Source organism: Ovis aries, chromosome 9 (assembly GCF_016772045.2).
Source record: "Ovis aries strain OAR_USU_Benz2616 breed Rambouillet chromosome 9, ARS-UI_Ramb_v3.0, whole genome shotgun sequence".
In the NCBI taxonomy this organism is placed as follows: Eukaryota; Metazoa; Chordata; class Mammalia; order Artiodactyla; family Bovidae; genus Ovis; species Ovis aries.
The window spans coordinates 4,608,771-4,622,296 of record NC_056062.1 but is presented as its reverse complement, the minus strand read 5'-3'; the positions used below and the strand labels follow the sequence as shown (position 1 = coordinate 4,622,296).

Sequence of the window (13,526 nt, the reverse complement as noted above, 5' to 3'; positions counted from 1 at the left end):
AAACAATTTAAAATTAAGTTAAGGGTGGGCACAGTTTCTTTATACCTTTGGTGGTATGAAAACAATCACCTTGGGGAAGGAGACTAGGGTTAAGTCTTTAACAAGAAACTGATTCTAACCAACAGTTTTAAAGTGATACACAGTAGATCTAACTGATTATGTTTTTGAAGAACTCTTTTAGAAAAGGAGCTTTTTAGGGTAAGCAGTCAGGTAATTTCCCCATTTCCTTTTGAATTATGAGAGGAAGACCACAGTCTCAAGAATTTAAGGCTAGCAAATGATGGTTTCAAAAAAAGGGAAATTAATGGTTTTTCATCTTAATACCTTGTACATATTTTCAGAAACATGCCACCAGACAATGAAGCAAATTCTGTTGAAATTTTCAATTTGAATACTGAAATCTATCTGATTGAAAAAGTTCTAATATGGGTCCCAGATCTCCTATAGAAAAGTACAAAGTTGTAAAACTAGAAGCATACTACATTACTTACCTATATTTTAAGTTTCTTCAAGCCTCTAGCACTTACATTACACATGAGTAAATAAAGCTCAGAGAGGTTATGCACCTTACCCAAACTGCCAGGCACCAGAGCTGCGATTTAAAACCAGATGATTTTAACTCTAAAACCCATGCTCTAGGCGCCACACTGCAATGCTTCCACAAGAACTCAATCTCTCTGAGAGATTGAGTGCCACATAAACTTGGAAGAGTGACAGCGTAATTCTGTAAAACTCCATTTACCTTCAGGGGACGCAGAGCACCACAGAATTTTGTCCACCAGCTATTTTCAATGAATTCTAAGTGCCTCTCTCTTTTCCGAAGTGTTCGTAACCTTTCTTCAAATTGTTTTAAGGCGCGTCTATCCCTTGCCGGCAAAGGTCGACCATCTTTGCTCTGCAAATAACAGATCAAAATAAAACAGTTTTTTACCATTAAGGTCTTAATAGAGTACACACGTCAGATTTAGCAGATTCAGACAACAAAAACTTTTTAGGTTGGACTAGACTCCTGAGGCAAATTTACAAACTGAAGGAAAAAAGCAAAACCCAGTAACTTCTATGTGAGAATACACGTTTCTGAACCAAGGTCAGTGTCAAAATGTGATGAGAACGCGTGCACATTTAATGCTGAACTTTTCTTGATCCCTATTTTCCAAATACTCAATATGGTAAAGTTATGTAGAGACATAATATATTTTTAAAACACCCCTTTTATGAGGCACTTTATGTTCTCTGCTTGATTACTCTCCTTCACCTCCAAATTCCTCATCCCATCCCTTCACATACCCAGCCCTATGTTCCTCCTCCCCTTGGTCAGGAGAGTGTGTTCCAGTGTTTACCTGGGCTGATGCTCCTCAGTCTCTGACTCAAACACCAGCAGGGGGATGCAGGATTAAGATGTGCTGAGCATAAGATTTTATAACAATTGCCAAGAACTGGCACTTTCTTACTCCCCAAGTACATTTGCGAAAGAGTCAGGTTTCCTTTGGCTGACCTCTCCGAAAGATAATTCCCCTGTGCTTTCATATGATATTTACTGTAACCGTGAGCAGTACCTTTCTGTGGTATCTCTGGGACACGTTCCCTTGCGAACTCCCCCTGCCCCAAAGTGCCTTCAACCAGGTACAGTAATAAACCACAATAACCAAACAACTGCTAAATACTAAGAAGGTGAAATGTACATTTGCTTTTATTGGAAGGACCAAGAAAATGTTCACATGGGACATTTTTATTACTTTTAAATTTGGGGTGGCACCATACGGCATGTGGAGTCTTAGTTTCCTGATCAGGGATGGAATCCTTGTCCTCAGCAGTGAAAGCACAAAGTCCTAACCCGTGGACTGCCTAAAAACATCAGATAATTAGAATGTTAAAGTCCTTTCAAGATTCGAACAGGATGTTGGGAGAGACAGCACACAGTGGTCCGTGACACAGCGTGGAGGGAGCACCGTCATGTGAAATAATAGACACATGCAGACAGTGCCCAGACAGCCCTTCACCAAGAGGTGCACACGGTCACAATGATCTCCACACAGAGGCACTGCCAAGCGCTTCTGGAGCCAGCCATCTCTTCCTTACTCTGCTGTTTCCCAGACTTCAACACACCTAACAATCAAGAGGACATTTCGTTAAGCACAGGTTTCTAGATCCCACCCCAAGAGAATCTGACTCACTTAGGTCTTGGGTAAGGCCTATACTTTGCTTTTCTACCAAATTCCCAGGAGGTCCTGACGCTACTGGTCCAGAAACCATACTCTGCATGGAAAGTGGAAAGTGTTAGTTGCTCAGTCATGTCTGACTCTTTGCAAGCCATGGACTGTAGCCCATCAGGCTCCTCTGTCCATGGGATTCTCCAGGCAAGAATACTGGAGTGGGTTGTCATTTCCTCCTCCAGGGGAGCTTCCTGACCCAGGGATCACATCCAGCTTTCTTGCATTATAGGCAGATTCTTTACTGGCTAAGCCACCAGGGAATTACATGGAATTACAGGGAATTACATGAGACTATGTTTAACTATCTTTACTGCTGTAAGTCAAGTACACTGCTTACTATCAAAGTGCATCCTCAAAGGAACCTTACAGAAGGGTGTTTTCTGAAGACTAGAGAAATAAAACACTTCCCTCCACAAGACAGATCCAGGCCACCATGCTTCAATCATGTGGTACTTCACAATTTTTCTCACAACTGCCATTCTAATATCAAAATGACACCAACAAGGTAGATTTATTTCACTGCTGGCTTTCACTAGTTCAGGGAAAAATATTTTTTAGTAAACTGATTTAAGGATCCACTGAAAAACAAGCTCAACTTATCTGCCTGTTTGAGTGAGGGATGGAGCCCGCTCTGTTGTGCCAACAGCATAAACCACTGTGGGAAGAAATGTGCTCACACACACACCACGAAAGGCACCCAGCTGTCAACCAATTATTTCCTTTGGGGAAAAAAATATAGCTACATTCTTTATAGGCAAAAAAGCTTCCCTTCCCACGGTCCTCCAGTGACCGCTCCCTCTTTTGAGGTGACCACTGTCACAGAAACTGACATAGATCAGCAACACCTGACGCAAAATTCTATGTATATACACGTGTCCCTCTATGCAAACACACTGCTGTTTTACATAACAGCTAACATTTCCTGTGCCTAAAGTGATCTGTTCTTTTTTGTTTGTTCTCTTCAAATCTTCAGAATAAAACTTTGAGGCTGGTAATAGTAATTTATTCATTTATTCAGTCAGTTCAGTCACTCAGTTGTCTCTGACTGACTCTTTATGACCCCGTGGACTGCAGCACGCCAGGCTTCCCTGCCCATCACCAACTCTCAGAGCTTGCTCAAACTCATGTGCATCAAGTCAGTGATGCCATCCAACCATCTCATCCTCTGTCATACCCTTCTACCCCTGCCTTTAATCTTTCCCAGTATCAAGGTCTTTTCTAAGGAGTCAGTTCTTCACATTAGGTTTCCAAAGTATTGGGAGTTTCAACTTTAGCATCAGTCCTTCCGATGAATATTCAGGGTTGATTTCCTTTAGGATGGACTGGATGGACCTCCTTGCAGTCCAAGGAACTCTCAAGAGTCTTCTCCAACACCACAGTTCAAAAGCATCAATTCTTCAGCACTCAGCTTTCTTTATAGTCCAACTCTCAAATCCACACATGACTACTGGAAAAACCATAGCTTTGACTAGACAGACCTTAGTCAGCAAAGTAATGTTTCTGCTTTTTAATATTCTGTCTAGGTTGGTCATAGATTTAGATGAGGAAAATAAGGCCCACAGATATTAAATGCATGGTCAGAAGAGCCAGAATTTAGACTGACGATGTTAAATTTGATATGTTCTCTAAGCTATATAAAGCTGCCTGATTGCTTTTCATCGTTACACAGCACATCACACCATGATATTTAGATTCGACAAATACCTTATTTTTGAACATTTACATTATTGTCTTTTATGAAGGGGCAGAGACACGAATATACTTATTCACTGGGTATAAATGCAGACATACAATCCAGGAAGATAGGTTCCAGGGTATAAACTGTTGTTCCTTTGTGCTCCACCATCTCCCAGAGTTTGCTCAAAGTCATGTCCACTGAGTCAGTGATGCTCTCTAACCATCTTATTCTCTGTTGCCCCCTTCTCCTGTTGCCTTCAATCTTTCCCAGCATCAGACTTTTTCCCCAATGAGTCAGATCTTTGCATCAGGTGGCCAAAGTATTGGAGCTTCAGCTTCAGCATCAATCCTTCCAATGAATATTCAGCACTAATCTCCTTTAGGATTGACTGGGTTCATCTCCTTGCAGGGTCCTTTGGACTCTCAAAAGTCTTCTCCAGTACCACAGATTGAAAGCATCAATTCTTCAGCGTTTAGCCTTCTTATGGTCCAGCTCTCAAATGCATACACAACTACTGGTAAATCATAATTTTGACTATATGGACCTCTGTTGGCAAAGTGATGTCTCTGCTTCTTAAATATGCTTTCTAGGTTTGTCATAGCTTTCCTTCCAAGAAGCAAGCCTCTTAATTTCATGGCTGTAGTCACCATCTACAATGATTTTGGAGCCTGAGAAAATAAAATCTATTACTGCTTCCACATTTTCCCTTCTATTTCCCATGAAGTGATGGGACCAGGTGCCAGGATCTTAGTTTTTTTAGTTTCAAGCCAACTTTTTCACTCTCCTCTTTCACCTTCATCAACAGGCTCTTTAGTTCCTCTTCGCTTTCTGCCATGAGTGGTATTATCTACATATCTGAGGTTGTTCATATTTCTTCCAGCAATCTTGATTCTGGCTTGTGATTCATCCAGCCTGGTATTTGCATAATGTACTCTGAATATAAGTTAAATAAGCAGGGTGACAATATACAGCCTTGATGGATCCCTTTTCCAATGTTGAACCAGTCAGTTGTTCCATGTCCAGTTCTGTTTTTTTTTTTGTTTGTTTGTTTGGTTTTTTTTGAGCTACATACTGGCTTCTCAGAGAGCAGTTTGTGACATGGTCTGGTATTCCCATCTCTTTAAGAATTTTCTAGGTTTGTTGTGATCCATACAGTCAAAGGCTTTAGTGTAGTCAATGAAGCAGAAGTAGATGTATTTCTGGAATTCCCTTACTTTCTCTGTGATCCAATCAATGTTGGCAATTAGATCTCTGGTTCCTCTGCCTTTTCTAAAACCAGTTTGTATACCTGGAAGTTACAGACTTCATGTACTGTGGAAACCTAGCTTAAAGGATTTTGAGCATTACTTTGCTAGCATGTGAAATGAGACCAACTGTGTGATAGTTTGAACATACTTTGGCATTGCCCTTCTTTGGGACTGGAATGAAAATTGACCTTTTCCAGTTCTGTGGCCACTGCTGAGTTTTCCAAATTTGCTGGCAGATTGAGTGCAGCACTTTCACAACATCATCTTTCAGGATTTGAAATAGCTCAGTTGGGATTCCATCATCTCCACTAGCTCTGTTCATAGTAATGCTTCCTAAGACCCACTTGACTTCACACTCCAAGATGTCTGATGTTAGGTGAGTGACCACACCACTGTGGTTATCTAGGTCATTAAGACCATTTTAGTACAGTTCTTAGGTGTATTCTTGCCACCACTTCTTAATCTCTTCTGCTTCTGTTAGGCCCTTACTGTTTATGTCCTTTATCGTGCCCATCCTTGCATGAAGTGTTCCCTGATATCTTCAATTTTCCCGAAGGCATCTCTAGTCTTTCCCATTCTGTTGTTTTCCTCTATCGTTTTTCACTGTTCGTTTAAGACCTCCTTATCTCTCCTTGCTACTCTGTGGAACTCTGCATTCAGCTGGGTTTACCTTTCCCTTTCTCCTTTTGCTTCTCTTTTCTCAGCTGTTTGTAGCGCTCCCTCAGACAACCACTTTGTCTTCTTGAATTTCTTTTTCTTTGGGATAGTTTTGCTCCCTTCCTCCTGTGCAGTGTTATGAATCTCTGTCCATAGTTCTTCAGGTACTCTGTCTACCAGATCTAACCCCTTGAATCCATCATTTCCTCCACTGTTTAATCATAAGGGATTTGACTGAGGTCATATCTGAATGGCCTAGTGGTCTTCCCTAATTTCTTCAACTTAAGCCTGAATTTTGCATAAGGAGCTCATGATCTGAGGCACAGTCAGCTCCATGTCTTGTTTCTGCTGACTGTATAGAGCTTCTAGCCATCTTTGGCTTCAGAGAACATAATCAGTCTGATTTCAGTACTGACGTTCTGGTGAGGTTCATGTGTAGAGTCATCTCTTCAGTTCTTGGAAACCCATGTTTGCTATGACCAGCATGTTCTCTTGACAAAACTCTGTTGGCCTTTGCCCTGCTTCATTTTGTACTCTAAGGCCAGATTTGCCTGTTATTCCAGGTATCTCTTGACTTTTTACTTTTGAATTCCAGTTCCCAAAGATGAAAATGATATCTTCCTTAGGTGTTAGTTCTAGAAGGTGTTGTAGGTCTTCATAGAAATCAGTCGACTTCAGCTTCTTCAGCTTCAAGGGGGTGGGGCATAGACTTGGATTACTGTGATATCAAATGGTTTGCCTTGGAAAAGAACTGAAATCGTTCTGTCGTTTCTGAGATTTCACCCAAGTACTGAATCTTGGACTCTTTTGTTGACTATGAAGGCTACTCTATTTCTTCTACGGGATTCTTGCCCACAGTAGTAGATATAATGGTCATCTGAGTTAAATTCACCCATTCCAGTCCATTTTAGTTCACTGATTCCTAAGATGTCCATGTTCAATCTTGCCATCTTCTGCTTCGCCACATCCAATTTACCCTGATTCACAGACCTAACATTCCAGGTTTCTATGCAATATTGCTCTTTACAGCATCAGACTTTACTTTCAACACCAGACACATCCACAACTAAGCATCATTTCCACTTTGGCCCAGCCAGTTCATTCGTTTTGGAGCTATGCACAGTTGCTCTCCACTATTCCCCAATAGCATATTGGACATCTTCCAATCTGGGGGGTTCATCTTCCAGTGTCTTATTTTTTCACCTTTGCACACTGTCCATGGGGTTCTCCAGGCAAGAATATAGGAATGGTTTGCCATTTCTCCCTCCAGTGGACCGCACTGTCAGAACTCTACACTGTGACCTGTCCATCTTGGGTGGCCCTACATGTGCAAGTCCCTTCACTACCGCAATGCTGGGATCCACAAACTGGTGCAAACTGTTATATTAAACTTGTAACTATCAAGAGGTACATGTTCTGTGTTTGGGCACATGTGACAACATTCAATTTTCTTTAGAAATCTGTGTATTTTATATTCCCACAAACAGTATGCCTATCCCCATATTCTCACCTGACAAAGGTAAACTTTTTAAGACTTTCAAAGGATTAAAAAAAAAAAAAAATACTGAGTTACTTTAATTTCCAGTCATCTTGGACTTTCATTTTAGCACTGAAAGTTCCATGTTCTGGAAAACTCCTCACAATCCATGCAAAGTGGGATCATAGTGAACTTCATTACTAATGAGCTGAAAGATCATTTTATATTTTCACTGATCAATTTCTCCTTCATTATACTGTCTATTTAGGTCTTTTGTTCATTATTTCTATGTATTGCTTGTCCCTTCTTCTTCTTGACTTATAGACGCTCAGTATACCACCTATATTGCAGATTATTTCCTCTCAAAATACTGTTAGTTCTTAAATTCCTTTTGGTGCCACTTTTTAGGGTACATAAATTTGAAAAAATAAAAATTTAAAACTCAATAAATTCTTAATTTGCACTTGAGTTCTGAGTCTTGTTTAGAAAATTCCTCCACACAACAAATTACAATTTTACTTTTATTTTCTCCTAATGTTATCTAAATGTATGTGATTTAAATTCTGAATCTGTTTTGTTATGTGGTAGGAGGTTTATGAAACTTTCATTTTTTTATCTTTTATACATGATACTGAATTTCCACCTAAACTTATGAAAACCTCTCATCTCTACATTACTGAATCTTCCCAATTAGGAACTGAAGAAGTTCTTCATTTATTTCAGTCTTCTATTACATTGTTTTAATAAATTTTATAATTTTCACTAAGATGATTCTGACATTTCTTATTATTTTATAGTTCACAGTTCCTGTGAATGAGATCATTTTCTATTACATCCTCCACCTGGTTAATGATTTTGTACATATGAACGGGCACCTTGATGAACTTTTATTAGTTCTATTAGTTTTTCAGTTGATTCTTTTAGATTTTTTTGGTAGATAAGATCTTCAAATAACACAAGTTACTTCCCTTTTCTCCCCTCTTCCTCCCACATTTCTTATCTGACCAAGACCTCCAGGAACAGGACAGACTCTACTGTCCTATATGTGCCTTTAACAAAAACGTTCCTTTCCTCATTAGGCACCAAGCTCATGGAGGCTTCCGTTGCCAAATAGTTTCTTCTCTTCCAATTTGGTAAGACTCTTCTCTAAACATAGTTAACTACAAATTGACTCTAAATAAAGACTCATTGGCATCTATTAAGATGTTTCTATTTCTCATTTATTCTCAATATATTAAACTACTTTATTTTCTAACATATCACCTTTGCATTCCTGGGATAAACCTAATCTGACAATTATGAAATATTTCCTTACTACAGCATCATTTTTGAATTGCTCATGTTTTTACTTATATTGAATTATTTGCCTCTACTTTCATAAGAGAGACCAGTCACATAAACAGTTTTCTTTTTTGTGTGTCATATTACCATCTGGTTTCTATATCAGGATTATCATAGTTTAACAGAATAATTTGGGAAACTCCATTTTTTCCTATGTTCTATAAATAAGATTTATGTCTTACTTGAAGGTGATAGAGGAAGAAAAACTAGCACATAAAACCTGAACATAAGTGATACAGTGCACTCTGACATTGCATATGGCATCGGCATACCTGGGAACTAGCAAAGTAATGGCCATATGTAAGTGGAACTTCTGTGTTTCAGTTGTTACACAGATAGTAATTCTCAAACTGTAAGTGTCCTACATTTTATAGAAAGTAGTTTTTTAAAGATGTGCTTCTTTAAGGATATGTTGCACAAAAATTCAAACAGTATCAAAATATAGGCTCACCAATGTCTAAGTAACAACAGAAAGCAGCTGAAAGACCAAGTACTTTTATGACCCTCAACGGCAATAAAATACCAACTCACCTTTGATTTAATTGTTTGGATGTGCTGCTCTACTTCTTCAATGTCTTCAGTGTTTTCCAGACGCTCATAAGCAGCGCTTCGTGTGCCTTTAATCAGATTTAAAGGTAATGCCGACATGCCATAGGCCTGAAAGAAACAAAAGAAAGACTAACGTTAGCAATACTATTTTAAATATATTAATACACAATTTTCAGGTAAAATAAATGTCCTCTGAAGTAATAAAGAGTAAGCAGTTGTGAGGGGCACAGTCACTGAAGAACAGAGTAAATGGGAGTGAACTGTGACTATGTGGTCTCACGATTCTCCTGTTTATTACACATTTAGTTACACAGAGTTATACTGTGTATATTATACTGTAATGCTAACTACTCCTAGAATAGATAATAGCTATTTCTCAAAGGACAAGTTACAAAATTAATGTAAATGTAATACTTTATCAAAGTAACAAATCATGATTGCAGGCTAATCAGGGGTTAAGACAGTCTAAATCAGTAATAACAATTTACAAAATTATTTTCTGTGGAAAAAAAACAATTTTATCTGAGTAAATGCAGTAAACTCTCAGTATATTTTAATATACATTTTATTTTATTAGCATACAAATGATCTGTATGTAGTTTTATTTGTAAGTTCCAAATATTTATAATCTTTTTGCTAAGTATTTTAATTCCTATAAGAAATTTTAAAATTTTAATCAGCATTAAGAAATTATTTTATACTACCCAGTTCTCTACTAGCCAGTCCCAAATGTGAAGTTTTATTGTAACTATTAGAAACACTTAATAGCAAATGCCATGTGACCATTATTCAAAATTGTTGACCTTAAATACTTAGAAGCAAAACTGACAACCATCATCTCCTTGCTGCAACGATGATCACTCATTGCAGCAACAGGCTCTAAAGTTGACACAAAATCATGTATTTAAATCTCTTACATTTCCTACCTGAGATACTGCCAAACTACTTTAGCCAGCGGGGTCATGTTAGGCAGGGTCATGAGACTGAGTTTAAATAATGAATGTGGGCAGAAGTGATCAATGCTACTACTTCTTAGGCTTAACCCCAAACTCCAGAATGTCCTGAGTGACCCTGCAGATCTCCCACGCTCTGCTACCTGGTTTTCAACTCCCAGGATGATCTCAAATATGTTTAGTGTCATTTTGAATCATTTTGATACTCTTACTGATATTCTCCTTTAGACACTGATTAAATCGCAATTCATATATGAAACCATAAATTCTGACATATGAGGGTTCTTTTTTAATTAAGGGAGAATGCAAACAAAGAATATGATTAAAAGGAATTCAGAAATCACCAGTTCTATCAAGTAAGAGCAACTCTGTAGCTTGTTGTATTTAAATAATTAACTAGCTGAAATTATTACCCAATATGCAAATCCTTGCATTTTCTAAAGGAGAAATACTTAAAACCTTGCATTTTAAATACTGTTAAAACATAAATTAATGTTCTCACAATTTCCACATCAGCCAAAAACAAGAAAAACAAAAAGGAGAGGTTGGGGAAAGGTTCTGTTTGTGTTCAAAAAAAATAATAATTTAGACAGAGTAGAATAATTTTCTTCTAATTAAATTCTTGTCAAGTTTATACTCTTAATGACCTTGGTAAAATATAAAAAGGAAATACATAATAAGGTTTAAATCATTTTTAACAGTAAATTTTATATCCTCAAAACACTGAAAGTGTGAAGAAAAAAGTCTATGGAAAACAAGGTGCCCAGAGATTGCTGCTGATGTTGTACAGTCACCCAGTCGTGTCCGATTCTCTGCGACCCCGTGGACTGCAGCACGCCAGGCCTCCCTGTCCTTCACCATCTCCCAGAGCTTGCTCAAACTCATGTCCGCTGAGTCAGAGATGCCACGCAACCATCTCATCCTCTGTCGGCCCCGTCTCCTCCTGCCTTCAAATCCTTCCCAGCACCAGGGTCTTTTCCAATGAGTCATCAGGTGGCCAAAGTATTGGAGCTTCAGCATCAGTCCTGCCAGTGAATATTCAGGATTGATTTCCTTTAGGATTGACTGGTTTGATCTCCTTGAGTGCAGTCCACAGAGACTGTTACCATTCCCTTACAGGACTGTCCTATTCCTATTCTCCTAGTAGCTCCACATCTTTTAAACATTATTGAAAAAAGTAAATAACTTTAAGACTTTGATGAGTATTACATGATGATCATTCAGTCATTCTTAGTCTCACATACCATTTTATCACAAGTCCATACTGCTATTTATAACCAACTGCCAAAGCAAAAAAACCCAGTTTATGCCCAGGTATATTTCTCTGTCTTGCCAATCAGTTTCAAAGGAGGCTTATTTTATCCCAATGCTTGCTATTCTGTTTGATGGATCTGGATCTCTAAATATACTAACCTCAGAACTCAATACTATTTCCTAAGGAATCTGTACCCTACTCAGTATTTAAAACATGGCCCCTACTTAGAGTTTACTGTCAAACACAAAGTAATCTAAATTTTCCTAACCAGTTTGCTGGTCTCCCTCACTACAAATCCATCTTCCAGACTGTTTCTGAAGCAATCTCTCACACTCAAGTTAGACTGTGGCATTCCCCTAGCTAACATCCAATGAGACTCTTCAGGACCAATAGGGGTATTTGCGCTGGTAGGAGTTCCTGGGGTTCTGGGTTGGGGCCATCAGAATCAACAGAGCAGGTAAGAGGGCAGGGAGACAAGAGGTCAGCTGCCACTCCGGCCAGAGTGATGCTACTCCATCCACCTGTTTTTATATGCATCCGAATTTCATGAGTGACTGTCTGAAGAAGCAGTTTTCCAATTCTGTCCAGTGCGAGAATGATTAGCATCTAATCCTGGCCTGCAAAAGCTCTTCATGACCCAGGCCTCCCACCCCGTCCTCATGCCTCCAAACACTCACAGCTCCTCATCGCTGCAGCTTCCACCTTCAGCTCTGCCCCGGGGCCACATGCAGAACCTGCAGTGCCTTAGCAAAACGCCTCCCTGCTCACCTCACTTCACTAGCGAAGTCCAGTGCCCTTCAGGTCTCAGCTTAATCGCACCACATCTGAGAAACGTTCCTTGATTTGTAAATGCGCCTTGCTTATAATTCAATTATACTGCAGAACACTGGACAGGAACATTATTGCTCCGCACATCTGTTTTATCACTAGGCCTGCCAAACTTGTAACTTATCAGAATCATGCTCATGCAGCAAGTTCCTGGCAAGACAGATTTCTCAGCCAAACGAGTAACAACTGCAGAAGACTGTTTGATATGCAAGGACTAAGTCTGTTTTTCTTTTTCCTACCTTTATTCCAAGAGCAAATATAAAATAACTTCTCTAAGAAAATAATACTTAACCAAAAAAAATTTTTTAAGAGTTCTTTATTCACATGAACTCTTCCTTACATGGAACTTATACATTTTTTAGAAGAGTTAAATTGAATTCCTATAGCTTACATAAATACTGTAATGCAAAAATTCTGGGGAAAAAATGTATGTCCTTCACAACACCCTGTGGTAACATAAGGCCAGAATACAACATCTTTTTGGGAATTACTGTCTGAAGAGAACAAGTAAAAGAGAGCAATTACTGTTTTGGTTACCTAGCTTGTTTCTGGATTACATGCTTAAGTGTCAGTGACTGTCAGGAAATTTAATTATAATATTTAGATTATGATAGATGACATAACACATTATACAAAGCATTTATTCATTACAACTTTAAGATCCTTAAACAACAATCTTTTGATTTTAACCTAAGATTTCTTTGAAAAACTTGTACGAAGACTATCGTTTTTCAGAAACACAAAACTTTCATTGCTTACTACTGCCCTCTAGTGAAATACCAGAAAATCAACAAGGCTAAAGAGACTGTATCACTTAAAATACTTCCAGGTCAGCTATACTTGCCTCTAATATCATTTGTTTCAATTTCCAAAAATAAACCACCATCTGTATTTTAAAACTCAAATGTTTTGAAAGAACATATACAAACTAAAACATTTCTAATATGCTCTTGCCCCATGAAAACACGTTTTCCCTGCCATCTCTCTCTACCTTTTAGAGACAATGCCAAGCATTGCCTATAAACTGAACACATGTCCTGAATATATTTATGAAACCTATTATTCAAGGACACGGATGCTGAAACTAGTGAAACAACTCAACATTTATTCAGTAAAGATTTCCAGTCTAAATGTTCACTGATTCTAAAATACATGTATGTATGTATGTGTGTGTGTGTGTGTGTGTGTGTGTGTGTGTGTGTGTGTGTGTGTGTGTATGTAGTTGGTAGTTCAGTTGCTAAGTCGTGTCCAACTCCTGCGACCCCATGGACTACAGTCCTCCAGGCTCCTCTGTCCATGGTATTTCCCAGGTAAGCATACTGGAGTGG

At 38.6% G+C, this 13,526-nt stretch overlaps 1 protein-coding gene across 1 annotated transcript in view; it reads right to left on the bottom strand.

The window, feature by feature from the left end:
• The window catches only part of LMBRD1 (LMBR1 domain containing 1), a 144,223-nt gene that overhangs the window by 44,354 nt on the left and 86,343 nt on the right, over positions 1 to 13,526 (bottom strand). Inside the window, exons 8-9 of the mRNA XM_015097695.3 lie at positions 9,145 to 9,270; positions 743 to 895 (exon numbers count right to left, since the gene is read on the bottom strand). Coding sequence (XP_014953181.2) covers positions 743 to 895; positions 9,145 to 9,270 — 279 coding nt within the window. The remainder of the gene's footprint in view (positions 1 to 742; positions 896 to 9,144; positions 9,271 to 13,526) is intronic.